At 43.4% G+C, this 25,563-nt stretch overlaps 1 protein-coding gene across 1 annotated transcript in view; it reads right to left on the bottom strand.

Annotated features, from left to right (window-relative positions):
- The window catches only part of PLEKHM1 (pleckstrin homology and RUN domain containing M1), a 351,512-nt gene that overhangs the window by 115,060 nt on the left and 210,889 nt on the right, over nt 1-25,563 (bottom strand). Inside the window, exon 8 of the mRNA XM_069634062.1 lies at nt 19,237-20,130. Within this exon, the coding sequence (XP_069490163.1) occupies nt 19,237-20,130 (894 nt within the window). The remainder of the gene's footprint in view (nt 1-19,236; nt 20,131-25,563) is intronic.

Raw genomic sequence — 25,563 nt, 5'->3', positions numbered from 1 at the left:
GCTGTTGGTAGCTTCATTTAGGAAAAAACAGCCACTGTGTGCTGGTTTGTACTTAGTTGGTAGACGTTATGTGGTGTTGTGGAAATATACATTTAATGAACACCAGTTCTCTGTCTTTTCCTCTGTCATAATGTCACAACAGTGTTGACGTGGTTCACACACAGCAACTCAAACGACCTATCTGTGTGCGTTTTAAGTTGCAGGCACGGGTCTCAAGCTAGGAAATAGCTGTGGTCAAAATAGCATGCACAAATACCAGCAGGTGATGACCCTTCCCCCAGAGTTTAAGCCAAAGATAGGAAAAAAAAAAAACACATGTTCAGCCCTCCTGCATGTCAATTTGTATTTTACAAGTTTGATTGATGGTCAATCCCAACAAAATTAGCAGGGAAAGGACCCTAAAGTGTGCAGCGCATGGATGGCAAGTTTGGGTGCTTACTGATGGGCTGCGGCTGAGAGCGGTAGTGGGAACCTGCCAAATTACTCACAGAGTAAATGATGAGGGAAGACTGGGTTTGCTCTCACACTGCGCACACTATCAAATAGAAAGCACAATTTGCTGATTGTATTGAGTGATTTTAATCAACAACGTTGCAGCGTGACACGTGTTTCGAGCTTCATGCTCTTCTACTGAGGCTGCTTAGACATAATTATTACACAATTCCAAAATCAATAGTAAAAATAGAACAAAAACACCCAGACCCAAAACACATGGAACAGATAGGGTGTACCAACCAAATTAAAATCAAAACAACCACAATGCCATAGCAATTGAATAGAAAGTTAACAAAAAATACATTTGGATTAAACATAAGGTAAAGAGCATATTACCAATGGAGTGCTGCATTGTTTGTCAAAGGATATCAGGTTAATAAAGAGAAATAAAAAATAAATAAACAACATTAGTTGAGGAAAAAGGGTTGCAATGGTGATCAGCCAAAAAGTACATGGGTAAAGCCATAAGGGTACCTTAATCTTGGTCAATCTGCAAATCTCGTGCTAATGGAAATAATTGCACAATTAATTGAAATGAAAATAAGTCAAGGGATAACAAAAACTTTGCCAAGCGTAAAAAGCTTACTAGGTATTGATCCTTAAATAGAAATGAAAAGTACGTGGGCTCCCTATAAAACAAGAATAATTTAAGAACATTTTTTTTTTTTTATTTGAGCGCCTATTAGCAGACATAACGAGCAAAAATAGCACATAATTGAAATTGAAAAATAAAGGCAACATACCAATGACTTGCAGTTGCACGGAGAACATATTTAGTCAATTAGAACAATGCTGAAATGTGGTCGAAATCCAAGTGGTAAACATCCCGTAAAGAGAAAGAAGAGCAAAAGAGAGACATCAATTAGCAAATTGGATGTTGCCTCCGGCGGTCGTCTAGACTAACACGGAATTGATTTAGGTCCCCGTATAGGCTAGGGTTTATCTGCAAACTAACTGAGCAATGACTTACCAGCGCATCCGCTGCTAAATGAAATGAATGGAGCCGCTCGGGTGAGGTTCTGTGTCCATAATTGAATGGAACAGAAAGGGGCGGCAACAGCGAAGAAGGCCGAATGCCGACAAATTAAGAGTATGGCAAGGGGCCGCCATGTTAAACTGGTGTTGTGCTCTGCAATTGTGCAAAAGAGAAGCAATGGAAAGGATGGTATGTAAGAAAGTGGCAATAGCCACTAGTAATTATTAGAAGTATAATCGACCAGCCAATGGAGGAAACCATTTGAATGGATGAATAATTAAGAGCACTGCCACTTTCTTACATACCATCCTTTCCATTGCTTCTCTTTTGCACAATTGCAGAGCACAACACCAGTTTAACATGGCGGCCCCCTTGCCATACTCTTAATTTGTCGGCATTCGGCCTTCTTCGCTGTTGCCGCCCCTTTCTGTTCCATTCAATTATGGACACAGAACCTCACCCGAGCGGCTCCATTCATTTCATTTAGCAGCGGATGCGCTGGTAAGTAATTGCTCAGTTAGTTTGCAGATAAACCCTAGCCTATACGGGGACCTAAATCAATTCCCTGTTAGTGTAGACGACCGCCGGAGGCAACATCCAATTTGTTAATTGATGTCTCTCTTTTGCTCTTCTTTCTCTTTATGGGATGTTTACCACTTGGATTTCGGCCACATTTCAGCATTTTTCTAACTAAATACGTTCTCCATGCAACTGCAAGTTATTGGTATGTTGCCTTTATTTTTCAATTTCAATTATGTGCTATTTTTGCTCGTTATGTCTGCTAATAGGCGCTCAAAATTTTTTACAAAATTTTTTCTTACATTTTTCTTGTTTTATAGGGAGCCCACATACTTTTCGTTTCTATTTAAGGTTCAATACCTGGTAAGCCTTTTACGCTTGGCAAAGTTTTTGTTACCCTTGACTTATTTTCATTTCAATTCATTGCACAATTATTTCCATTAGCACGAGATTTGCAGATTGACCAAGATTAAGGTAACCCTATACAATTTGGGATTTACCCATGTACTTTTTGGCTGATCACCATTGCAACCCTTTTTCCTCAACTAATGTTCTTTATTTATTTTTTTATTTCTCTTTATTAACCTGATATCCTATGACAAACAATGCCGCACTCCATTGGTAATATGCTCTTTACCTTATGTTTAATCCAAATGTATTTTTTGTTAACTTTCTATTCAATTGCTATGGCATTGTGGTTGTTTTGATTTTAATTTGGTTGGTACACCCTACCTGCTCCATGTGTTTTGGGTCTGGGTGTTTTTGTTCTATTTTTACTATTGATTTTGGAATTATGTAATAATTATTTTCATCAAAATTATGTCTAAACAGCCTCAGTAGAAGAGCATGAAGCTCGAAACACGTCAGGCTGCAACGTTGTTGATTAAAATCACTCAATACAATCATCAAATTGTGTTTTCTATTTGATATTGTGTGCGCAGTGTGAGAGCAAACCCAGTCTTCCCTCATCATTTACTCTGTGGGTAATTTCGCAGGTTCCCACTACCGCTCTCAGACACAGCCCATCAGCAAGCACCCAAACTTGCCATCCATGCGCTGCACCCTTTAGGGTCCTTTCTCTGCCAATTTTCTTGTTTCACAGTCTAGACCATAGTGGTACAGCAGCAAATTTGGCAGCTTTATATATAATCTACCTTCTTTATAGCCAATATGGCCGCAACTGCAGAATATATTCTGACTAGAGATGATGATATCAAAGCTTTATTTGCCCCTAGGGGCTCAACCTTGAACCCTTTCAAGAGGATGACACCTGAATCAGAGGATCTTCGATCCAGATTTATCAAATTGGAAAGACTCAGCATCAGAGAGATCAATACATTTTGGGAAAAGACCACTCTCACTCATTATCTACAATAAAACAAAATACCCAGGGGTCTTCGTATGCTGATCCTACCGGACTTTGAAGACCCCCTAGATAACGACTTAGCAACAGATTGGGAAAACAATCTAACAACCAGTTCAAATAACATGTTAAAGTTACTTATAGAACACGCTAAGAGAGAACACGGTAGAATTGTTGTTCAAATTGACTCCTTGAAAGAAGAAATTGCCCTTCTTGATGCACGAAGTGCCACTGTAGACAAGAATTATAAAACCCTGTACGCTCGCCTACGTAAACACCAAGATGAAGTGAAATTACGAAAATCATGTAAGTTCTCACGTGATGACAGAGATTATCGTGATAATAGGGTATACACCTATCAACCCAAATATGACTAAGTCTCTCGCTCCCGCTCAAGTAGCTTAGCATCATCCCCTGCGAGCTCTGATGCCGAGAGTGATGGCGACAAACGCAATTCTGTAACAGATCTTGATGCAGCCTCAGCTACCTTTGAGACTAATCCCTCTGATGATTTGGAGTCAACAGAAGGCGAACAAACGCCAATTATTCAGCCCACGCCTTTTTTAGAACAAATTCGCAGATACAAGAAAGGCAATCGTCAAGCCGCAATAGCTGCAGCCAAAAAGGTTTGGTTCCAACTACCTCCACCCGCCAATACTACAACCTCAGACCCAAGCCTCGGGGCACAAGGGGTGACCAACCAACCAGGCGTAAACGCCCCACTTGCCCAACGCAGAGTCACACAGGCATCGTACCAACAGACTCTCAAGAACCAAACCAGATATATTTAATTCATAATTTGAGTAGCTATTCGCTCTCCTCTGATGAACGTGCAGTCCTCAATCGCGGACTTTCCTTTGCACCAACGGGATTTAATGAATATGTCCATATCCAGATAGACCTTTTCAAATTTATTTGCAAATTAAAATTTAAAAAATTCTTTGCGACACAAGTTAAGTACTACAAAAGTAAGTCCCAAGAAACCCTACCATCCAACATTACATTACAAACTATGTTGAGCACTCATGTACTGATGTCTATTGATGATTGTGAATTTGATTGCAATAAAAATGTCATGGATTTATTGCATGACTTGAATATCCAACAACAGAGTTTAAAAATGAAAGAACTGTCAAGCAAATCCAAATTTACTCCTGTATTTCCTAAGGATAACTTAATCGATACATTTCATCAAGCGGTAATCAATGGCATTCATAAACTCCAAGATTCGGTCAAACGAAAAAGACAACAAATTTAACCTCTCATGTAAAGAACAATAAGCTTTACACAATTTGGTCACCATTGACACTATTATTAAAAAGGAGGCAGACAAGGGAGGCAACGTTGTTATTATGGACAAAGCTGATTATATTACAATGGGTCTCACTCATTTAAACTCCCCAGGTTGCTATGAAACCCTACCTGGTAACCCCACGGCCACTCTTCGATCAACCATTAAATCAGTAGTGGACAAATGGTACACAGCAGGACTACTAACTGATGTGGAAAAACAATTTTTAATTGTAGAAGGGCCGACTATGCCAACGGTGTATTTTCTTCCTAAAATCCATAAAACATTTACCAAAATACCAGAAGGGAGACCAATCCTAAGTGGCGGTGGTGGCATCCTGGAGCCCACCTCCCTCTAGATCAATGAGTATTTCATCACTGGTGAACACTATACCAACTTTCATCCGTGATACTATGCATATTCTTCAGATGCTTGATCAGCTACCTATGCTACCCAATTTGGTCTTGGTTACACTTGATGTTAAAGCCCTTTACACCTCTATCAACCACCAACGAGCAATCAGCAGTATTGACTTTATCTTTAGCGCACACTCAGCTTCGTTCTTTGAACACAGAAATGATTAAAGACGCTTACTAACAGTTGCTCTTTCCAATAATGTGTTTCTGTTTAACAACACCTACTATAGACAACGTATTGGAATTGCGATGGGGGCAAGCTATGCTCCTGCCCTTGCAAATATTTTTATGCATAACTACGAACAACAAATTGTCTTTTCCAACCAATCTTTCAAACCACATATTCATATGTGGAAGGGATATATATTGATGGTGCGTTCTTGGTGTGGCAGGGTTCTATTGAATGCTTAAATGAATTTGTCACTTACCTTAACCCAAACAATTGGGGCATTCAGTTTACATATACATACAGCTTTACGAGTATCAATTTTTTGGATCTTACAATCAGCATTTCAGACAATCAGTTTGTGACCAAAACATACAGAAAATCTACATCTGTTAACGCAGTTCTACATGCCAGTAGCTGTCACAGGAAAACTGATATCCAATATTCCGAAAGGGGAATTTATCAGGGCTAGACGTAACGGTCTGTTGAACACAGATTTCAATGAGGAATGCTCAATAATACGTCAGAGGTTTCTTACTAGAGGTTATGACTCTCGATCAGTAGCTAAAGCTGAGCAAGAAGTACGAGTCATGAAGAGGCACGATCTACTCACAATGAAAGTACGGAATGAGCCCATTCGCTCCCAGAAACTCTAATTTATCACCAGATTCAATTCGGATAGTTCAGTACTCTACAATATAATCAAAAGACACTGGCACATTTTACAACTCGACCGGGACATTACTACTTGGGTTGAGAGCACACCAAGCTTTATTTATACCAAGGCAAGCAATCTTAAGAACATTCTCTCCCCCTCATTCATGCCAACATCATCACAACACCAACAACAAAAAACGTGGTTTCACCAACTCTCACGCCCAGGTTTCTACAAATGTGGGGGCTGTTCTGTGTGCCCACATGCACTTGAGACCACGGCCATTGAATTTGGACGTATAAGTACACACAAGATCAATTCTTTTATTAATTGCAACTCTAAATTTTGCATTTATTGTATCAAATGTGTTTGTGGTCTTTATTACATTGGCAGTACAATTCGTCCATTGAAAACCCGCATTAGGGAACATCTCTATTCTATTGCCCAATCTGACTCCAAATACCCCTTAGCCATGCACTGGCAACGTGTCCATCAAATGGACAACAAATCAATGATGCAATTTGCTGGGATCATGAAGGTTTCACTCCCGCAACGTGGAGGCAACCTGGTATTAAAACTCCGGCAATTAGAAGCGCGCTTAATATGCCAATACTGTACTGCGGATTTTGGTCTAAACACAGACCATGAACTATCCGTCTTTTTGTGATCACATATGCTTTAGAACCCTATTAGATATGATCTGCTATGTGCCATTAATTAAGGGTTTGCTTAAACCACTATATACATGTAACAATAGAGATCAGTCAATCAATACATGTGTTTGCATACGATTTTTTAACCCTTATTTTTGACCCGGTTACGTAATTAGTAACCATCATAGATTCAAGGTAGGATTCGCTAATTGGCTCCTCCTCTTGCATGTTGGCTCCGGAGCCCGTAACTTGTATCAAATGTCTTTAATCTTAATGTTCATAACACAGACCGGTCCCTTTTCCGCATGTCCTACCTGTCACTTTCATATGGGCCTGTTTACATTCAGCCTTCAAATTATAATTTTTATACGCACACAATGCTCTTAATTATTCATCCATTCAAATGGTTTCCTCCATTGGCTGGTCGATTATACTTCTAATAATTACTAGTGGCTATTGCCACTTTCTTACATACCATCCTTTCCATTGCTTCTCTTTTGCACAATTGTAGAGCACAACACCAGTTTAACATGGCGGCCCCTTGCCATACTCTTAATTTGTTGGCATTCGGCCTTCTTCGCTGTTGCCGCCCCTTTCTGTTCCATTCAATTATGGACACAGAACCTCACGCGAGCGGCTCCATTCATTTCATTTAGCAGCGGACGCGCTGCTAAGTCATTGCTCAGTTAGTTTGCAGATGAACCCTAGCCTATACGGGGACCTAAATCAATTCCGTGTTAGTCTAGACGACCGCCGGAGGCAACATCCAATTTGCTAATTGATGTCTCTTTTGCTCTTCTTTCTCTTTACGGGATGTTTACCACTTGGATTTCGGCCACATTTCAGCATTGTTCTAATTGACTAAATATGTTCTCCGTGCAACTGCAAGTTATTGGTATGTTGCCTTGATTTTTCAATTTCAATTATGTGCTATTTTTGCTCGTTATGTCTGCTAATAGGCGCTCAAAATTTTTAAAAAATATTTTCTTACATTTTTCTTGTTTTATAGGGAGCCCACGTACTTCATTTCTATTTAAGGTTCAATACCTGGTAAGCCTTTTACGCTTGGCAAAGTTTTTGTTATCCCTTGACCTATTTTCATTTCAATTCATTGAGCAATTATTTCCATTAGCACGAGATTTGCAGATTGACCAAGATTAAGGTACCCCTATACAATTTGGGCTTTACCCATGTACTTTTTGGCTGATCACCATTGCAACCCTTTTTCCTCAACTAATGTTCTTTATTTATTTTTTTATTTCTCTTTATTAACCTGATATCCTTTGACAAACAATACTGCACTCCATTGGTAATATGCTCTTTACCTTATGTTTAATCCAAATGTATTTTTGTCTATATGTCTATTCAATTGCTATGGCATTGTGGTTGTTTTGATTTTAATTTGGTTGGTACACCCTACCTGCTCCATGTGTTTTGGGTCTGGGTGTTTTTGTTCTATTTTTACTATTGATTTTGGAATTATGTAATAATTATTTTCATCAAAATTATATCTAAGCAGCCTCAGTAGAAGAGCATGAAGCTCGAAACACGTGTCAGGCTGCAACCTTGTTGATTAAAATCACTCAATGCAATCAGCAAATTGTGCTTTCTATTTGATATTGTGTGCGCAGTGTGAGAGCAAACCCAGTCTTCCCCAATCCCAACAAAAGACGATTGCTGTAGTGAAGATGCTGGAGGACTAAGTTAGATCTGTAAAATTCTGGCAAGTGCCCGCCCGGGGGCTTGGTTTTTAACATGTTTCCCTGTAGGAAGGCAAAATTGTGGACAACTGACCATTTGTGAAAGTTCTTTTCTCTTTCTCCTTTATCTTACCCTCTTTCCTCTTTCCTTTCCCCTTTTCTCTGTATTTTTAAGAGCTGAAGGTTGAAAAATTGGTTTATTAGTATCAGATTTATTTTTAAGGGCACAAATGTTATGTCCTTGGTTTTTATTCATAGTCTGAAAAATGTAGTTTGTTTGTGAAAGGTTAATTTTGTAACCATACACAATAAAAAAGAAAATTACAAAAAATTGTATTTTACAATTTTTACTCGCGGAGCTTTCAGTTGACTCTGTCAGTGAGTTAACTTTCAAGGACCCTGTGTTATTTACATGTCATGCTAACACAGCTAAAAAGATGTATATAAAGGACCAAAAGATTCTGTGAAGACAGAGAGCCTTAGCAAAACATGTTATCGCCTCTCTCCGCTCAAGTGCTTTGTTGATGCTAAATACATGTATCTATGTTATTCTGTGAAGGGGTCTCATTTTTGGTTTCTATTCCAGGTGGGAAGGACCTTTGAGGAGGGGCTTACATCCTTGTTTGTTTGTTTGTTTCCTTATTTGTAGCACACGCCGGACCCAAAGGTATTGGGGCGCGATGACAAGAATGCTTTAGGCTTACAAGTTACTGGTTACACAATCACAAACGTACAGATCAATGGCAATACAGCAGGTAATGCATTTACATAGTAGATACAGTGGAGCGGTCGGATTGGTTACTGGTCAGTTGGTTGGTAAGGCTAACCTATAGCTTGTTTCCTTTGAGCCACTTGATGCAGTTTAATCTGAAGTGTGGGTATGTTTGGTCAAGTCTTAAGGTAGGCGGGAGGGAGTTCCACAGTTGAGCAGCTTTGACAGGGAAACTGTTCCCTCCAGTTGTAGTCATTTTGAAATAAATGGGGGAACTGCGAGGCAGTTCGTATAGGCAATTCTCGTGGGACTGGACGCGATTCTTCTTTTGAACCTCTGAGAGGTAGCTGGGTGTTAGGTTATTAAGATTTGAATGTTAGGGATACAGTTTTCAGTTTGATTTTATTGGTCGTGGATAGCCAGTTAGATTCTCTGCTGATTTTTGAGATATTTTCTCTTTTGGAGATTCCTCGTGCCGCAATAAGGGCGTGATTTTGCAGTATTTGGATTTTCTAAGTAATGTATTTATTTGCAACTAGATAGAGCGTTGCAATAATCCAGTTTGGACAGCACGAATGCTCGTGCCAACGTGGTGCAACTGGTTGTAGAGAGGTAGGGTTTAGCTGACCGGATTAGCTTACAAGTGTTGGCTGTGGATGAGGCCATAGCGTTCACTTGTTTTGCTAAAGTTAGGCTAGCGTCAAGGTAAAAACCTAGTGTTTTTACCTCCTTGGCAACTTTGATTATGTGGCCGTCTATGACAAAGGTTGTGTAGTCTTGACTAAGTTTCTTGATGTTGTGTGTAGTCCCCAGTATGATGAGTTCCGTTTTGTCATCATTCAGACATAGACCATGACGGGCCATCCATGCTTGGATGATGAGGTATATCTTATTCACCAAAGCCAAATCCTGTTGGTAATTCCCAGAAAGTGGGATGAGAATCTGGGTGTCATCTTCATAGTTAGTGTAGGTGACGCCCAGATGGTCTAAATCATCAAACAGGGGCTTAGTAAAATGTTATACATGGTGGGGGAAGACGCATGATCCCTGGGGCACACTGCATGTGATGGGCACAGGGTCGGCAGCTGCTGAGGTAGAGAAGACCCTCATTGTTCTCTCACTTAAGAATGATTTGATCCATGCAATGGCTTGTGGCGAGAAGTGAGCTGCTGATTTTAGATGGTTGCAGAGCACTTTGTGATCCACCAGGTCGAATGCTGCTGAGAGATCCAACAGGAGGAGGAGTAGGGCAGTTTTTCCTTGATCTCTCAACTCGTCGACCTGGGCTTTGAGATCGACAAGTGCTGTTTCAGTACCGTGTTGTGGTCTGAAGCCAGATTGACCAGTGCCTAGGAGATTGTGCAGCGCCAGGAATGTCTGGATTTGTAAATAGGCCACTCTATCTAGAATCTTTAGTAGAAAGAGCACCATAGTGATGGGCCTGTAATTTGTTGGTATGGCCGGGTCTATTGTTTGCTTCTTAAGGAATGGCAGGACCCAAAATTCCTTGAGGTTGCTTGGCATAGCGCCTGAGGAGAATGAAGTGTTGATGAGTTTAGTGATGAATGGAGATAGGTCTCTGGCAGAGTCTTATTATTTGAGCCGGGCAGTTGTCGCCTCGACAATTTGATGGTTTCAGAGATGGGATTATTTTTCAGACCTCCAGTATGGAGACTTTAGTGAAGTTAAAGTTATGTTCCGGTTTGGCATTGGTAGGTGGGTTGTTAGTTTGGATAGATGTTGCAGGTATGTTTAGTATTTTCTTGTCAATTTTGACTTGGAGCGTGGCAATTTTATCACTTAGGGCCTTCTGAATGTTAGAGCACCATGTTTTATTTTTGTCACAGTTATCAGGAACTGGGATAGGGTTCTCCATTTCCTTCAGGATTGTGAAAAGCTCCTTAGTTCTCAATTTGGCTTGCATTATTCTGTTGTCGAAACTTTCTTTTTTGGCTCGCTTTATTTCCGTTTCGTATTTTGTAGAGATATTAATGAGGGAGGCTTTATTCGTTTCCGATGGAAGTAGTCTCCAAGAGGATTCACACTCACATTTTTCTTTCCTTAGTGTTTTTAGATATGGGTTAAACCAGGCATTTAGGTGTGATCTAGGTTTGCGGTTTCTCAATTTTAATGGGGCAATAGTGTCCAGGGTGCTGGTCATGACAGTGTTAAATTCATTGACTAGAGATAAAGGATCTAATGAGTCCGGCAGCGAGTTTAGTGTTGGGAGAATAAGTGGTAATAGCCTGTCAGAGGGGGTGAAAGTGCTCCAATTTGCACCTTTTGACAGTGTTTGGTGTATTAATGTGTATGGGGTGATTCATGTGTAATTCCTTTAGCTTCTTGTTGGGTGTTGCATAGTGTGTGCAATTTGTGGTGGTGTTTTTTGGTGCGGTACAGTTTTGAGTGTGTTTAGTTGTGTTTGAAGGCGAGTATTCAGGATATTGAAGTTTACAGTAGGGTTAGTGGACAGTTGCATCGAAATTCAGCTAAATTCAATACATTCAGTACAATGGCTATTTTCAAAAGTCAGCCAAATTCGATACAGTGGCTACACTCAAAAATTCTACCAACCTCAGCACAATGGCTATACTCAAAATGCAGCCTATCTAACCCACTGGCCACACTTACACGCACCTAAATTCAATGCTATGGCTAACTTTGGTCAACATTGGGCACAGCTAGATTCAACACAACGATTATGCCCAAAAACCACAATCATATGACTGAGTAGGTTGTCGACGTACCTGCAACAGCGCCTCAATGCTTCCGGGTTGTATATGCACTTTACAAATGAAATAAATCCAATCGAATGGTAGTAATAAAGTCAAGTAATGGCAAGATTTCAGAAGCAAGGCACTGGCCATGCTTCCAAATACTACCACCTTACCTGGTTATGTTTTGTCAATTGATTACTGTGCACCGCTACCACCCACGGATAGTATTCTCCAGGCACTCGTATGGCTCTGCCAGAGAGTGTGGTTTTGAGAGGGGCTGGGGGGGGCGTGTTAGCGAGGATAGGACAGGTTCATAACCAGAAGGAACATTTTGCATGTGGGGGTTGGTACGGGAGTCCCTGTGCGTTGTATCATATGGATGGGACTCAGTGCCTCGGGTTTGTGTTAGTGTGTCCTGTGATGGTGGGTTGTAGTTGTGCACACTGGTCAGATTGTGTCCATAAGGGATCCAGAGTTCTGTGTGGCTGTTGCTGTATTACTATCTGGTATCTTGGTGTGTACTTGTGTCATTGATGGTTTTATTGAGTATGTGGCAGGTGGTTCACTCTAGGTGTGCTTCCAGGATCTCGAAAAGATGGTGGTGTGTGGGAAATTAATTGATTATTTATGCGCTTATTTGTAGTGTGGCTAGCCCAAGGTCTAGTGTATTGGCGTTGGTTATGATGGAGGAGCAGGAAGGAGAAGTGGGCTAGTAAATCTTGTCGGTTTGGTGGAGCCTCTGGTGTTACTTTGGTTGCCGCTTGATGGCATCTACCCACGTTCTTGGTTGCAGTCCGTCAGCCTATCTGGCCTCCTCTCCAGGTCCGGGCTGATTTCCCTTGTGGTTATGGACACAGTCTGGTGATTGAAGCCTAGTGTATTTCTTTTTTTTGTCTAGGTTAGTTGTGGTTCGTGTACGTAACTGAAGTCGGTTTGGTTCCCAGAGGGGTGCGCAGCAGGATTTCCAAGTATAGTGGGGAGGGTGCTCTGTCGGGTGGCCCATGGCTATAGGTGGGCAGGTTACAGTTGCTCTGGATGTGGGCGGGCCAGTTCGGGGGGTTACTATGATTTAGTGGTTTACCTGTCTGAATTTCCTCTGTGTATATTTGGGCTTGGTGCCATCCCTAAAATCTTTCCTTTGTTTGTTCTGCAGTCTTTCGTAGAGGTCTAGTTTTTGGGACGTGGAATGGGTGTGGGCAGGGGGTGAGGGAGGTGCAGTGTTCTGGTCCTCTTAAGTTATTGGCGCTGTGATCTGTGAAACTGTGTCCCTTTGTGCATTTGCTTTTGGTCTGTGATGTTATTACTGCTCGTGTCCTTTGCAAATGTCGTCTGATGAATAACTAGGTTTTAAGTCGTGTCCTGAAGGTGACGTGGACTTCTGTGGTTCTAATTATTTGGGCATGGCGTTCCAGAGGTTTGAAATTAGATGCGAGAATGCTGTTCTGCCGAATTTCCTTTTTTCAGAATGTTTTGTCTCCATGTGCAGGTCGCTGGCTCTTAGGTCCCTTCTTGGGATCTGGTCTTGGAGGAATTCAGCTCCTGGTCTGTGCAAGGCTTTGTGGGTGATGCAGAGTGGTTTGAATTTAATGCGTTTTTTTTTATTGGTAATTAGTGTAGGTTTGTCAGTGCTGGAGTGATTTCTGTTAGTCTTACTAGGATCATTGGCTGCTGTATTTTGCACCCTATTTTTTCAGCATTCCTACATAGTGGCTGTGTGCGTAGTCTATTCTTGTGAATATCAAGAATATAATTGTGAGGGTTCTGTGAGGGAAGGAGAGGTAAAGGAGTAATCCTCTGAGTAGTTTTAGGAGGAAGAAGCATTTTTTGAGGATTGGGTTGACTTGCGGTTCCAGGGATAGTTTGTTGTCCATAAGTATTCCTAGGTTATTTACTCCATCTGTAGTCTCCGGTTGCATCCCCATGCCGGCCGGCCCAATTGTGGGTTGCCTGCATCGATTTCTGCGGTCAGAGCATCATTGTCGGGTTCAGTTTAAAGTTGTTTGTTGCCATCCAATTGTAGAGGTCTGTGAGGCAGTTGTTGGCAGTTATTTTGTTCCTGGGTTGTGTTCGTTTTCACAATCATGTGTGTTGTCTGCGTAGTTGTAGGTGGTTAGTCGGTGAGTTCGAATGATTTTCATCAGTGGGGACGTGTAGATGTTGAAAAGCAGAGGAAGGAGGCTGGATTCCCGGTGAGGCTCCGCAGGATATATTTCTGGTGTTTGAGGTGAACGGTGGTAGGCAGATTCTTTTGGTTTGTTAGGAATGAGGTAAGCCACTTTTTAGTGCAGATTCCTGTATGCCACATTCCATCAGCCTTTCTATTAGTGTTGTGTGGCTGATTGTGTCGAAAGCCGCTGATATGTCCAATAGTATGAGGGCCGATTGGGCATCGTCTGAGTTTATTTTCAGGTCGTCCCATAGCGGCAAGAGCTCTGTTTCTGTTCCTCATTGATCTGAAGCCAACTTGTGACCGGTTGAGTATTGAGCTTGTTTCGACGTACTCAAGTAGGATCTTGTACACATGGTTCTCCAGGATCTTCGATGGGTAGGGCAGGTTTGATATCGGTCTGTAGATGCTTGGGTCTTCTGCGCTTTGATTCCTTTTTATCAGTGGTTTGATGTATGCCGAATTGAAGGCGGATGGTACTATTCCTCTGAGTGATAGTTTCATTAGGTTCTTAAGTGTGCCGCCAGGGTTCTGTGGTTGAGGATTCCTATGAAGATATCAGGGGGTAGGGGTCGCTTGGGGAACCTGCAAGGTTAGTGGCCTTGATTAGTGTGGCAAAGGTTTTTTCTGTGACTAATTCTAGGCAGGTGAGTTTTGATGTAGTTTTTATTTCGCCCAGTGCCTGTAGTTCGGCGGTTGTGGTTGTATTAGCCCGGTTTGTGTTGATGGATCGTTTCTATTTTTGATCTCAGGTGGTTGGTGATGTTGTCACAAAGTGCTTGTGTCAGGATGATGGCGTTCTTGCAGGATGAGTTTTGTTTGTTGCAGCAGATGGCTTTGTAGGGCGCCCAGTGTGAACAGGCTACAGCAATGCCCAAGAGAAGTGCCATTTGCCCCTTAACCGACTCTCCTGGCAAGGCTGCCCTGTGACTCCTGGCCAAGAGTGCTTTCCGGGGCCACGAAGACCCTCAAAAAATATTTATGCAAGAAATATCAGTCGGACAGAAAGCCATGAACATTGGTCAGTGAAAGCTGGGATAGTACAGTGCGGGTCAAAAGTCAGCCAGCCGGGAGAGAAGCCCTTAACCTTTTTCTTTGTGATTTTGTTTTTTTTAAGTGGTAGGTTAGGATCAGGCTATATTGGTTTCTAGACAGAGGACAGATTTATTTTGTACTACTTCCCGACGTGCACTCTTGTTTCTTATAGCATAGGCATCAGAGGCATAGGATTAGAGCAGAATTTTGATTAACAATTTACGTTTCTGAGATACCACAAAAGGCACTCAGTTTATGAAGTGGGCCATAACGCTAGAGGTAAACCTAAAAATATAATCTGGTAAGCAGAGACTACATCTCAGTTTCAACCTAAGAATGGGAGGCTTCCTCCATTAACATAACAGGGTAACTGCAGCCCCGGGTGAGAAGAATACTATGCAAATAAACTCCCAACAGAAGAGGAGTCCTGTCTCACACACCTACATCCAAGGTTTCCGATTTTCAGTAAATTAAAAAAAAAACCTCTCCAAATGGCCCCCCGAGATTGTTCTTTGATTACTCAGGACACTCCAAAAAACACTGATTATTTTATTGAATTGCGCGGGAATCGAACCGGTATCTCTCTGCGTTGTCTTGCATCAAAGATAAACGCATTGCCCCCGAGCTATGCTACCGGCGTCTCTGAATAATATTCATCCTGGATGGCAGCTTCTGTGCGGTGGCGCCTGAATGACGGGATGCAAAGTGGCTTCGATTTTGTATTGGCCTCGGGGAGCGGGTGGAAAAGGTTCAGTTGCATAAGAAAGAGGGGAACGGCGCATACAGGGTTGAGCTGGTTCCGCTTGGCTTTCCCCTCAGGCGAGGCAGCACAGCGTTTGTATAAGTATGAACATGGTTTATAAAGAGAGGCCGCTGTTTACGGTGCCCCTTGGATACAGATCCCAACGCGGGCTGATCGCAACGTTACCTTGTCGGCGAGTTTGCTATATGTGCATTATGGGGATATCTTTCAACTGTATTGGTCCTTACAGTTTGCCGTACAGGCTGCAGCCCAAGGTAAGTATCACAGAGCGTTGTCAGCAATGTTTTCTTTGATAAATTGGGGCAGTTCCATTTGTAGTGCGAGGGGCAATGCCAGAAGAATCTTAACCTTATGCAGACATGGAGGTTGCCTGTCGGCAGAGGGCTGACTTGTCACGGGCTACCTGGCAGCGAATGGCGGGGCAAATGCACAGTGGTTTGAATTGCACTTTGCTCACGGTAATGCAGAGGCAACAGTGCAGAACGCCAGGGAATGACATGCCGAACACACTATGAAGGTGCACACACTAATAGGCTTGCTAGCAGCTCTGCACAGCCAACACAGTAAACACAATGAAATCAGGTCATCCAAGCTTGTGGTCACCTTCCAATGTCAATAATATGATTACCAACTTGCAGCAAAGAGCTAAAGGTAAAAATAATGCAAGGAGAGAAGGTAGCAATGTAGAGGGCACAGGGGGCGCTTGCGGGTCATAGCCTCTTCAAGGACACGGTTGGTAGCAGCCAGGCATGCAAAAAAGGTGCTTGGTACATCACTCTTGCGTAAAAGATTGAAGTAGCAAATAACTACTGTTATGGTTAGTGCTAGTTATTTAAATTGTTTACTAATTTATCCCAAGCACCCCAATGGGAACACTGCTACGAGAATACTCTAGGCCTATCACTGGTGCCAGGTGTCTGTTAACAGTGTATCTCCAGTGGCCAAATGGCTAAGGTACTGGCCTCCCAAGTCAGGGATGTCACGGACAAGGGCATGCAAATTGCATGCTTTGGGCAACTTAGGTTGGGTTGCAGATGGCGGCGACGTCACAATGTGCAGTACTGAGACTGCACGGATAAAGTATGGGCTGCTGGAATGTGTGCAGACATCTCGGGAGTGATTAAAAGTTTACCGTGAGGAAAAGGGAGCGCAGGCTTAGCAGTGCTATGGTCGGGACGCCAAAAAAGTACAGGGTTTGAGAGGTTACCAGCTGGCTTCACCAATGCAAGTGCGTTTGGGTTAAATAAAAAGTGCACTACTATAGACACTTTACGGGAAAGCAGGGCTGCCTGCCTATCCACCCCCAGCCATTCATATGGTTGTGTCTCCCATCTACTACATGGTGAAATATCACCCTCTTGGTTTTGCGCGCAATTAAGGAACTAGTCCTTTGAGTGTTAGGGGGCCCTAGGTTTGAGTGTGTTTGGGTAGCTGGCCCTGTATCTTATTACTACCAAGGCAGTGGGTATTTGAAGATGTGAGGGGACATTTATTACCCAAGGGCTCACAGGTGGAACAATTACTGGATCAACAGCAAAAAGGCAGAATGAAGTGCGTAATTACCAGTTAATATGGAGTGAAGGGAACAACCGAACAGAGGGGTTGGAACTGGTGCAAACGTACTAGGTTGCAGGTTCGGTGCCACCATTGGCTGCAAGCACTGGAATGGGCACAATGCACCTCACATTAACATGAAAATCAGTGCTGATCTTAGAACACAATTGCAATCGGACAGATTACCTCCCGTCAGGTGGCCTTACTGTGGCATCAAGCCTTATTGTAACATTTAACGCATAGCAACGTAACAGGTTGCAAGACTGTCACTGCACACAGAAGGGCAGCCATCTGGCCCCTTGTCTCCCTACCTACACAGTTTGTCGCACCTCTGCTATTTGCAAAGTCTAAGTAACACAGCCTCCACATGGAGCCGAAGCTACATTTTCCTAATGTACATGGTTATGTATTACTACACTCGAAAAGCCTCCTTCCAACTAAGGCACAACCCTGATACACCATTAACTAACAGACTAGCATGATATGAAACAGAACAAACTCTCAGTAATGACCTTTCCGACATCAAGGTACCAGGCTTTTTCAATCTTCCCTAACTAATGTGAGCACTCCATTCCCTTCCTATACCAACACAACAACTTTGACCTTCATACACAGTCTATTCTTAGCAATGCCACTCTAGGCTTGCGAGTCACAGTATTAACATTCTGAAGCTTCACCTGTTGGGGTAGCGTATAAATATGAGGAGCAAATAAGGCACCAAACTTACATAACTGCCTGAGAACCATCAAGCATCTCATGCATCCAAAATTACATTGTATACTAACTTACAATTTTGCAAATCTGCCTTAGAAACGCAACCTGAATAAACCAGCATAGCCATTGTATGCAGACCCGTGGTCCACAAACATCCTTTCCCTGGAGCATCATCACCCCTCTGTGTTTGCAGCACCTTTGCTCTACTATCCCATCTTATATTTCTCCCCCTTGCTCATTTTCTTTCCTCTCTTAGACTAAGGTCAAGTATCCTCTGCTGAGGGAAACAGTATGCCACTTCATGGTCAAGCCTAAGGGCTCTGAAATTACTACTGTGACAATTCAGTGCAGTATAAAAGTAAAATATTTATTAGTAATATTTTCACAGTTGTAAACCTGACTTTACATAGTGCAAGATTAGCCCATGCCTTTATAGATCATGATTCTGTAGGACGAGCGCTGGGAGAAAGCACAGGAAAGTCACTTTTTAAAGCCAATATAATACAGAGGTTGATGGCATTTTACACTTAAATAAGAAGCTTGTCTTTAAAATATTCCATTCCTGGAACTTGGTATCGCCTTAACTCAGTCATACTACCAAAATAAACCTAATTGACACTTATTTGTCCCTCAAGATCATTGTTCTGATCATGCTTCTTATTTGCCCTCAAATGAATTACCAATGTCATTTGCATGCGCCCAAAAGGATACTTAAATGATTACGGCATCAAAGCTCAGGGAAGGAGGGTGACATAAGAGAGAGAAGGGAGAGAAGTACGAGTGTGTGTTTTTGAATGCATGTGTGTGTGGGTGTGTATGCATGTGTGTACACGTACAAGGGGCTTGAGTGGGGCAACTTTTCCCCTTCCTGTTTGAGGCTTTAATGGAATAAACCTCCGTCTGATGGACCCATTTGTACCGCAGAAAGGCATACTCACACTTTCACCAATCCCACAGCAATACTATACCCTCATTTTCAGGTGATGGGGCAAGGGACGGATACAGCAAAAGGGGGGCAAGGGAGGGCTATAGCAAAAGGGTGGCTGCTCAAATGTGGCCTTCTGCCTTCGCTATCACTTTCTCTACGGTGGCCTTCACAATTTTACTGCTCACAAAAAAGCACATCCTCAGATCCCCAAATAGATACTGAAACTAAAATATAATTAAACACTTTTTCGATTCACAGTTTGCAATGTGAGCACTTTGGGTGTGTTGTCGGAACGTATGTCTTTTTCCAGAGCAGTTAAACATGTACACTCTGCAGTTAAAAAAAAATTGTATGACAAAACACAAAATCATTTTCACTGTTCCCATCTACAGAAGCAAGACGGGCACCATACCTGCACATTTGAAGCTCTGTGAATCCAGCCCTTTCTCTGTGGGGATTGCAGTCAGGCACTGAAGAAGGCTCCTTTCCTTTTCAGAAAATGTTAAAGTCATCTGCTGGGATTCATCCCAGTCACAGCCATTCATTAAGGCACTGTCCGAGGTCTCCTGGTAGGACTCCAGCACACATCGAATAATCTCTCGCCAAGACTTTGCCTCGTCAGCGCTTGCCGCCTGCAGTTTTAAGGAGGCCTTTGAGGTAAGGACTCTGAAGAAGGCAGGGCCCCCTAGGCTGGTGTCCGGAATTATATCCCGGATTGTCTCAATCCCATAGCTACAATACAGCACCTTTTCATGGTCCTTTATCCTAAAGCACTGCAAGGCCTCTAATGACAAAGAGAAAACAAAGCCACGCCAGACTGTCCCTTGTTTCATGTACAGAGTGGATTCCTTAACGGCATCTTTCTCTGCAGGCAGCTTCGAAATCCAATCATAAACTATTTCTTGGGGTTCCTCTGTGTCCATGTTCTGAGATACATTGCATTCCTCAGCGTCTGAAAAGTCTGGAACCTGTAAAACTTCCCATGGCTCATTCTGCGGCGGTCGACACTTGTGCAGGGCTTCGCGCAATCGCTCCACCCAATCTTGGGCTACGTTTTGACATGAAGCTCGAAGACACAGCTTCTTATCGGAGAAAAGGAGCTCAAAGCGCCCCTCGCTGTGGACCTCTCCCACTGACTCGCAGCGCAGCAGAGAGCAATTCTCAAAACAGGTCCGGTCTTCTTCACTTAGCAAAAGACGGAACTCAAATGGAGACAGTTCACAGAAGAACTCTTTCCAGAGCCCCACAGCTCCTCGTCTTTCCAAGTGTCCAAGCATCAAAAGTCCACGGAAGGGATTGCTGAGCCCTATAAAGATATAATGAAACAAGTCCTTATTAACATTGAAAATAACTGGTCAACACTTAATTGGAGCATGTCAGCATTCTGTACTAATCAACAAACGAGCTTGTGTTTAGCAGTGAAGAATTGGTTGAAAGGTTACTCCTCACTTTTACTACAGCGCTTGTAAGGCAGTGATCTTCAAACCCATCATTGCAAGCCCTCCTTGGAGGACCCTTTTTGCGTCATTAAATGCCCACTATGTTCGCCCAACGAACATCAAATACTGAAAGCTGAGGTTTGGGGCTTTTGTAGGGAGCTACTGTCATGCTTGAGGAGGATGAAAGGTAACATGGATCAGGGCCACCTTTCTGTGAACCTCTTGGTTGAAGGGTGATGCAGTAGGTGGGGACTGTTGAGGACCAGGCAGCCTGGGCATTCAATTGCCTCCATATGTTTTTTCCACTGCGCTTGCAAATAGTTGATGAAAAAGCACAACAAGCATGTGCTGGTGGCAAAATGTTGAGTTTTAGAAAAGGCACAGAGTTTCCTAAATTTAAAAGGTTTTGAGGAGAGCAGAGTTGGAGGGAAATGACAATCAGTGGATGGGGTCTACAACTGAGAAACTACCACCCTTCAGAAAAGATTTGGATATCCGCTTGCTTGAGGAAAGGTTTTTTTCTTTTTCTTTTTAAGAACTAAAAATCCCAGAAGGGGTGCATAGAGAGACTCTGACTTCTGGTAAGAATGGACATCAAACATGAATATTTGCATACAAACAAACAGAAACAATAACCCTGTAGCTATGCCAAACTATCATTCATTCACCACAGACAAAAGTGCTATGCCTTACAGGCTGATCCACTAGATATATTTGCGCCACACCATGAGGAATAATGTTGTGAAGGGGGCAGCACCGTCACACCCCCTAGACACCCCTAGACACTTTTGAGTGAGGCAAAATGCATTCAAAGCACTATGATGGGCCAGGGGTGGGGGTGATGGGGGAACTGTCTCCCAGTTTAACAGGACCCTGCTCTGATATAATCAAATGATATATGATATATTTTATTTATATCGCGCTCGTACACAAGTGTTTCAGCGCGCAACCAAGCAAAGGGAGGGGAACAAGGGAGAACAAAAAATAAAAACAACGATCTTACTAGGCCCAGTGATGTTAAGAACATGCAAGTGCATGGAGAAGGGAAAAAGGGGTGGGGGGAGTGCATGGAAGGGGGAGAAGTGGAAAGTGCAGAAGAGGAGAGAAATAAAGAATTATGTTATGTTATTTTGCATTTATATAGCGCCTTATGTACCATTGGTATGATCTCAAGGCGCTGGTAGGTTGAACGCCCTCAGGAACCGAAGTTCAAGTCAGTAGAGACAGAGAGAGTCAAAGGTGCGTGTGAGCACCGGATATGTGTGCAGCGGTGTTGCATTCCTGTGATAGCTGCTTCTTAGCGGTAGGTGTGGTGGTTGGGAGATCAAGAGTATGTGTTCGTTCTGGCAGGTTGTTATCCAGATCAAATCTGGCTGTGTTAGGCCTGAGGAGAACGCCTAGGCTGGAGGGTGTGAAACCAGCTGTGTTTAGCTAGGATGATGGGGGTATGAGAACAGCTATACCGAATGGTGCCATAGTATCGCTGTGTTCTAGATGAGTGATGGTGAAGAGAAGCGAGTAAGCGTGGAGATGTGATAAGGTAGTTTATCTTGAGATCGAGCACACTCCAGTAGTTCCATGAACTCCCACCACCCTATGCACTCCCAACCATTCTATGTTTTTTGGTTGTTTTATGCACTAAAGATCGTTCCATGCTCTCGAATCATTTTCGTAGGGTCCATTCCGTGCTCTGTCTGTTCCGTGCATTCCATCCGTAGTGTGTACTCCCTCAGTTTTAAGCAAATAATCAGTTCGATCAGTTCTCTGTATTCCTTCTAATCAATGCACATCGTCCGTTCTATACATGTTATCGCTTCATCATCCGGTCTGCTCATTTGCACGTTATCTGTTCTCAATGCATCATCCATCCACCTCCTGAACCGATTCATATACCCAGTACCGCCCGTTCCATCCACATACGTCATCTGTTCATCCACCTAAGTCATCCGTTAATCCACCTAAGTAATCCGTTCCACCCTCTTCACCTGTTTCATCCACGCAGTTCTTCCGTTCCGCCATTTCACATGTTCCACCCACTTCACCTGGTTCCACCCACTTCACCCTTTCCATCTACATACTTCATCCGTACTACTCACTTCACCCGTTTCGTCCACACACTTTTTTCTTTTTTTTTTTTCTTCCACCCACCCCACCCATACCACCCGTTCCCCCGCGCTTCTCCCTTTCTATCCATGTACGTCTTGGTTCCAACCACATACTTCCCCCGTTCCAGCTACGTACTTCCCCCGTTCCATCCGCATACTTCCCCCGTTCCATCCGCATACTTCCCCCGTTCCATCCGCATACTTCCCCCGTTCCATCCGCATACTTCCCCCGTTCCATCCGCATACTTCCCCCGTTCCATCCGCATACTACCCCCGTTCCATCCGCATACTACACCCGTTCCATCCGCATACTACACCCGTCTCGTCTATCCATTTTCCTTGATTCATCCACATGCTTCACCCGTTCATCCATCAATTTCACCCGTTCCGTCCACATACCACCCGTTCCAACTAACATACTTCACCCGTTCCATCCACGTATTTCATCTGTTCCATCCACATACTTCACCCGTTTCATCAATCCATTTCCCTTGATTCATCCACATATTTTACCTGTTCCATCTATTGATTCTGTCAGTTCCATCCACATACTACACCCGTTCCATCCACATACTTCAGCCGTTCCAACCACATACTTCAACCGTTTTGTCCCTTCATTTCCCTTGATTCATCCACATATTTCACCAGTCCTTCCACATACTTCACACGTTCCATTCATCAGTTTGATCAGGTCCACCCATCCACTTCACCCGACCCATCCACATACTTCACCCCTTCCATCCACATGCTTGACCCGTTCCATCCACCTACTTGACCCTTTCCATCATCCATATAATCCACTCTGTTCCTTCGACATATTTCGCCCTTTCCTTCTACATATTTCCTCCGTTCTATCCATTTACGTATTTCACCAGTTCCATCCACATACTTCATCCATTCGATCCATTTACTTCACCCCTTCCATGCACCCACTTTCTCCGATTCATCTACCTATTTCAACCCTTCCTTCCGCATACTTCACCTGTTCTATTTGTTCATTTTCTTCGTTCCTTCCACACACATTTCACCCGTTCATTCCACATACTTCATCACCCGTTCCATTCACGTACTTCGCCCGTTCCATCCATATACTTCACCTGTTCCATACATCCACTTCCTCTGTTCCATCTATCTACTTCACCTGTTCCTTCCGCATATATCACTTTTCCATTCATCCACTTCCCTTGCTTCTATCGACCCATTTTGCTCGACCCATCCACATGCTTCACCCGTTCCACCCAGTTCGTCCGCTCCACCCAGTTCATCCGTTCTACTCACATGCTTCATCCGTTCCAACAGTATGCTTCAATATCAGCCACATACGTCATTTGCTCCATCCACTTCACCCGTTCCGTCCACGTACGTCACCCATTCCGTCCACGTACGTCACCCAAACGCTGCATACTCCACACCCGCTCCTTATACTACATACGTTCCATTCAGCATACTTGACCTGTTCCTTCTACCTACAGCTAAGTTAAATAAATAAATACTGGCACTGAAAAGGTGGTAGTGCCGCCAGCAAGTGGCAAGTGCAAGATTAGTCAGATAGGGTATATCTGATAAGTGCAGAAGAAGAGTGGGGGACTGTATGGGTACAGATACAGAACCCAGTGCAATGGAAGGCCCAGAGGCAGTGCAGGAGGGAGGCAGGGTGAGCAAGTACCTGGGCCCGAAGGACAGAGGGTGTCCAGGTGCACAGTGCCAAGAGAGAAAACAGGTCAGCAGGGGAGAAGAGGGGCAAAGGCGGAAGTGAAGAGGAAGGTCTTGAGGTGCTTCCAGAACCAGAGATGGTTCTATTCAAGTTTCAAGGTGGCCGGTAGGCTGTTCCAAATTGAGGCCCCAGCCGAAGACAGATCTGCCCCCCGCTTGTTCCTTTGAAAAACTATAGTCTATCCATATACTACAGCATAAGGCGCAAGAAGCATTGCTATTTTTGCATAGATATTAGTAATCATAGGTAGAAGGGAAGGCCTGTGCTGTAAATGCAGCATTGTATGCACTAGGCCCAAATTCGTGAGGCCACAGAAATCCCGAGCCATGCCTGAGCTCCCATGAGGACGGCCCGCACCCCCTAACGACCACAAAATGTGCGAGAGGAATGTGCCCTACAAGGCCGTGATCACAGACCGGCGCCTGGTCTGTATGTTATTATGTTATCTCACACTGGCGAAAGCATCTTATTCATTTTATTGTTTTTTTATAATGCACCTACTACAATACCTGAGATTGGTTTCTAAGCACGGATCTGGGATTCATACCTCTGCTGCTCTGCGTGGTCTTGCTTCGAAGACCAGCGCGTTGCCCCCTGTGCTATCCTCGGCCCATCCAAAGCATGACCCGGCCCATACCCAGGCGGCCATGAATTATAGCCCATATAACTGCCTAAAACTTAAGTATAAGAATTGGTGACAAGGCAGGCGCTCTGTTGCCAGTCAAGTTTTCCTGCATTAGCTTCTCCTCCAAACGCACGTTTTCATGACTCCATCAATCTTTAGGGAGGCTGTGTTTCTTTGCTTTTTCAGGCGTGTCTTCATTTCTTTTTCTGGTGTGGCAAGTTAATTGACTCTAAGGATTCTGGTACTTGTATTTTTCGCACTTAATTTTTCTTGCAGGTGGCTGGAAACTCCTCCCTCCATAGCACAAATCTTCCCCTTGATGGGGGGGGTGGAGGGGGGAGCCATGGTTGTGGCTCTCCATTGTAAGGCATGATGGCCCTGCGGCTGCTGCCTTTTGAGCCCGGGACTTTTGGAGGAGAAGCTAATGCAGGAAAACTTGACTGGCAGCAGAGCGCCTGTCTTGTCACCAATTTTGAAAACTTAAAAGTAGGTCACATTAGACCACAGAACTTAGAAATGGAAGAACTGAAACCAAAGTCAAAATTCATCCCCCAAATGCCAAGTGAAAATGTTACTGACCCTTTCCAGCGAGCAGTGGTAGAGGATATTAATAGATGCATAGAAAAGAATAAGAACTTTATCCAGACAGATAACCTAGCCGAACAAGGAAATGAAGCAATGAGGAAGTTGGCAAGTGACAAATTAATTGTAATAAAGGAAGCAGATAAAAGTGGCAACATTGTAATAACGGACAGACAAGACTATATCACAATGGCAATAAAACCCCTCGAAACGCCTGTATGTTATAGAATACTTCAGTCAGACCCTAGGAAGGAGGTGACAGAGGAATTAGGAG

Source organism: Ambystoma mexicanum, chromosome 13, assembly GCF_040938575.1.
Source record: "Ambystoma mexicanum isolate Mex_15411 chromosome 13, UKY_AmexF1_1, whole genome shotgun sequence".
Lineage (NCBI taxonomy): Eukaryota > Metazoa > Chordata > Amphibia > Caudata > Ambystomatidae > Ambystoma > Ambystoma mexicanum.
Note: the sequence above shows the minus strand (reverse complement) of the source record. Positions and strands in the feature narration are given on the sequence as shown.